Raw genomic sequence first — 4,265 nt, 5'->3', positions numbered from 1 at the left:
GCTTACAATGATTTGATCTGTGAACTTTGTCATGTAATATTGGTTCACCGGAATTGAACGCGACATTTTGGTGGGGGCACTTTAAATTCAACGCCGAGACTATTTGCTTTGTCAATATGCATTTTTTTCATTTCAAAAATTGTTTAGGGGATACTGTTGAGCAGCGCCCCTCAAAAGCCGTAATCCATTTGATCTGTCTGGCGCATGTGCCGAACGCTGTTTGATGAAGGCGCCGGAGGAAAATAGGGACGAAATCAGTGTTGAAACAGCTAGAGCGAAGATGCCCATACTTCCACATACCGCTGGTGTAGAAGCACCGAGGAACGTCGCGCCAGTCATCACATCACAATCAGCTTAAACCGATAGCCACACATACCAATATACCATCCCGTCCCGTGAGTGCACTCGTCGAAACGGCAAGTTTATGTCGGAATCATGCAACAAAATAGTCACACTATGCCACTCCCATGTAGCCATACATTCTTATCCCCAGCTGGTAAAGCAGAGCGAAAGATGATCGTTCCGGCCTGTCCTGCGTCTTGTGTAGCCATGCCTGATGCTGCTTAACTTGTTATCCAAGGGGATCAGACCAGAGTCGACGGACCCGTCGAGACGAGGAGTCAAGTCAAGTAGGCACCGTCGTCGTGTCGAGTCGACGTAGGTATATATACCAGGAGACGCCACACATACCACAAATCCTCGCGAGCTTACTAGTAACGAAAAGCTCTGCGCATTTATTCTGTCTCCAATCACCTTCTCTCTTCACTCCCTCGACAGTGAGCCTCCGAGAACCACCATTCGCCACGACACGGCAAGAACCCTGCAACAAACACGCGAGCGCGCGCATGTGCGCTTCGTTCTCGTCAGTCATGCAGCGCCTCCGCAACCAACTCTGCCGCCCCGCCAACACCGTCGTCATCGTCCTGCTCGTGCTCGTCATCGGCGCCACGGTCACAGAGGCGGACACTGACACGTTCATCTACGCCGGGTGCTCGCCGTCCAAGTACGATCCGGGGAGCCCCTTCGAGGGCAACCTCAAGTCGCTGCTCACCTCCATCACCACCTCCTCCCCCAACGCCGCGTACAGCAGCTTCACGGCCGGCGGCGGCAGCAACGGGACCGCCGTCTACGGTCTCTACCAGTGCCGCGGCGACCTGGGCAACGGCGACTGCGCGGCGTGCGTGCGGGAGGCGCTCGCGCGGCTCAACGAGGTGTGCGCGGACGCCTCCGCGGCGTCGCTGCAGCTGGAGGGCTGCTACGTGCGCTACGACGGCAGCGACTTCGTGGGGCGGCCCGACACGGCCATGGTGTACCGCAAGTGCAGCACCAGCACCAGCGCCGACGGCGGCTTCCTTGCGAGCCGGGACGCCGTGCTGGGCGCGCTGCAGCAGGGCGCGGCCGCCAACGGGTACAGAGCGAGCAGCTCCGGGACCGTGCAGGGGGTGTCGCAGTGCCTCGGCGACCTCGCCGCCGCCGACTGCGCGGTGTGCCTGGCGCAGGCGGTCAGCCAGCTCAAGGGCACCTGCGGCACGGCGCTGGCCGCCGACGTGCACCTCGCCCAGTGCTACGTCAGGTACTGGGCCAGCGGCTACTACTTCCGCCCCTCACAAGGTACGGCCTACTTCCACTCCTGCGTTTGAATAGGGAATTGGTCTTTTTGAAAAAACAATTCAAATATTTTACCTTTACATACTATAAATTAAAATATATATGCGTTTTGAACACAGGTTGAAATGTAATCCGTTAAAAAATGGGACACATATATCAATGTTCTACGTGCTCTCGAAGTCATTTCACGAAAATCCAATATCTTTTGTGTTGTGTGTAAAAAAGAAAAAAGATTTCAATGCTAAAAAAGCTCTTCATGAGACATTTATCTTTTTTATACGAGACATTTAAAAAGTCTAGTTTCCGTGAAACTTAGCATGCGTATATAGAATGTCAAGATGTACTCATGAACTTTTTTTCTATTTTTTTGATATTTTAAAATGCCTTTTCCGGTGGCAAAAGCTTATGTACCCGAGAGCAAAAGTCAATATCTGAAAAGTATACGAGTAAATATAGATATTTGTACTGCTAAGAAGTTTGAATTGCCATTATTTTTTTCAAAATTTAGGGTTCCAGTGTTTTCGAGAGCCAAATCGCCACACTCGGCCACTGCTCTAGACTTCGCTAATCCGCGAGCCCTGGCTGCAAGTTGCAGCTAGCGAGATCGTTTTGCACGGTGGGAATTGATTCCGATCTGCCCTGGGGTAAACTTACCAAAGTTAACGAGAGAGATCAAGTGTCCTCTGGTAACCTTTTTGGTAATCTTCATGTGCTTGCACATTGGATGACCTTATCACAGTATATCGTACTTGTCTACAATCTGCTGTACCCCATCTGTAGGCTAAAAATTTAGCTGCCAAATGATCAAATATGCGTGTCCCGATTATTTAGCAGAAGAAAGGGACAGGAGAGCAGTCACTTAATAAAAGGCCAATCAGCCGCTAAGACGATGGAGAGCACCAAAGCCTGTCATCATTAATTTGCACACTTGGTCAGCCATATCAGCCGATAAGTTCAAGGGACACGATTGAAGATTCAGTCATATTCCTAAGATATGCTAATCATCCCGGCCTTTTTCTAGGGGACCGCATGTGCGGCGTAGTATCATATATTGAACTCAATCAGATGACACAAAGAGTACCATTAAGATGTCTGAAGTGACAGTAGCTGGTAAGCCTAGAGATAGGTGTCCACTGCAATTTCTTAAGCTGCATATGCTGGTCTAAAAAAAACGATCAATCTGATGCAATGATGGCCGCTAAACAACGTTCCTATCTCTAAGCATATCTGGGCGTGTAGGACTGCGGCCGCGACATTGCCGGCGGCGGCAGGCGGCCTAGCCAACCACTCCCATTCCGAATATATTCCTGATAAACAGAGCCTAAAAGATTGACTCCGAGAGAGTGCGCATCTAGCGCTTTCTAGTACAGTATATGCTTATTCTAATCCAGCGTCTTGGTCTTCCTTTGGTGATAAGATTATTCGCAAGATGACGTTGGGCGGACCGTGGCGATAATAGTGGGCATCCTCGCAGGCCTGGCCCTCATCGTGGTCTTCATCTCCTTCCTCAGGAAATCATGTAATCCCCTCTCTACTTGGAGAGAAACTCTTTTCTTGTTTTTCTTCTGGAAAGCATTCCATTTCCTTAGTATGGTTCTGAAACTAAGTGTATCATTGCAGGTTAATCCCTAATTCTAACTAGGTTGGCTCCTGGGAGAAGCTTCGATTCTTGCATACTGGCCGGTTAGCCCCAGACTGGACCTACTATGGCCCAGAGAAGCTTCACAAAGATTGTAATCTCATCTTGTTAGCAATAGATTATGTAAGTGATCTTTGGTAGGGCTGCATGTAGTAGGAGGATCACTATGGTCTATGGGTCATCAATTTTGGTCCACTAATAATGACCCACCTGTTAATTAGTACCAAATCATTCACATACTACTGTCAAAGCCATTGCCTTTCAATTGATTGCAGTCAAGGTTGATTTACAGAGGCAACACATTCGTGATCAACCCAACACACACACAAGGGGTGCATAGCTGGGTGCTTTCTTGTATCAATGGTATGTATGTATGTATCAATGGTATGTATATATGTATACAGAGTTCTTATATGTGCTACTCTCGGCCGCTCGGGTCGTCCCCTCCAGGGCGACTCGGGGCGGAACCCTAACCCCCCGCCGCCGCCTTCCCTACCCCCTCCTCCTCCCTCCTCGCCGTCCCCTGAGGCTGCCGCCGGCGAAGCCCGGCGCGGCCGGTGATGGGGGCGGCGGGGATCCGCGCATGGTCCCCTGGGGCGGCGGTAGGAGGCACGCCTCCGCGCCGGGGGATGATCCCGGAACCCGGCGGTTGATGGCGGCGCGGCCATCTCATCACGTCTTCGCCGCGGCCTCGCCGGGCGGGCGATGATGGGGGCGGCGGCGCGGCCGTGGAACCATGGTCTCTCCTCCGTTCCTCGCCGCGGCTCGCCGGGCAGGCGGATTGGGGGCGGCGGCGCGGCCCTGGATCCTGGCGGCGCGATCCTCTCCTTCCTTCCTCGCCTCGGCATCGCCGGGCGGGTGGTGATGGGGGCGGATCTCGTGCTGCTCCTCCTCAAGGTCGGGATCACGGCACTAGGGGAGGCGGCCCTGGATGGCGGTGATGGCATCGACCTGGTGGCAGGTGGCGGGCGTCAGGTGCGGTGGAGGGTTGGGTTGGCCAGCCCGGGATGGTCGCCGA

General features: G+C 52.7%; 1 protein-coding gene across 1 annotated transcript; it reads left to right on the top strand.

Annotated features, from left to right (window-relative positions):
- Positions 1–652: 652 nt before the first annotated feature.
- Positions 653–3,538, top strand: LOC124675568 (plasmodesmata-located protein 8-like). The gene is made up of 3 exons (XM_047211645.1): positions 653–1,611; positions 3,026–3,127; positions 3,229–3,538. The coding sequence occupies exons 1-3, from the start codon at positions 846–848 to the stop codon at positions 3,231–3,233; spliced, it is 873 nt and encodes a 290-aa protein (XP_047067601.1). The 5' UTR covers positions 653–845; the 3' UTR covers positions 3,234–3,538.
- Positions 3,539–4,265: the final 727 nt, after the last annotated feature.

This window comes from Lolium rigidum, chromosome 7, assembly GCF_022539505.1.
Source record: "Lolium rigidum isolate FL_2022 chromosome 7, APGP_CSIRO_Lrig_0.1, whole genome shotgun sequence".
Lineage (NCBI taxonomy): Eukaryota > Viridiplantae > Streptophyta > Magnoliopsida > Poales > Poaceae > Lolium > Lolium rigidum.
Note: the sequence above shows the minus strand (reverse complement) of the source record. Positions and strands in the feature narration are given on the sequence as shown.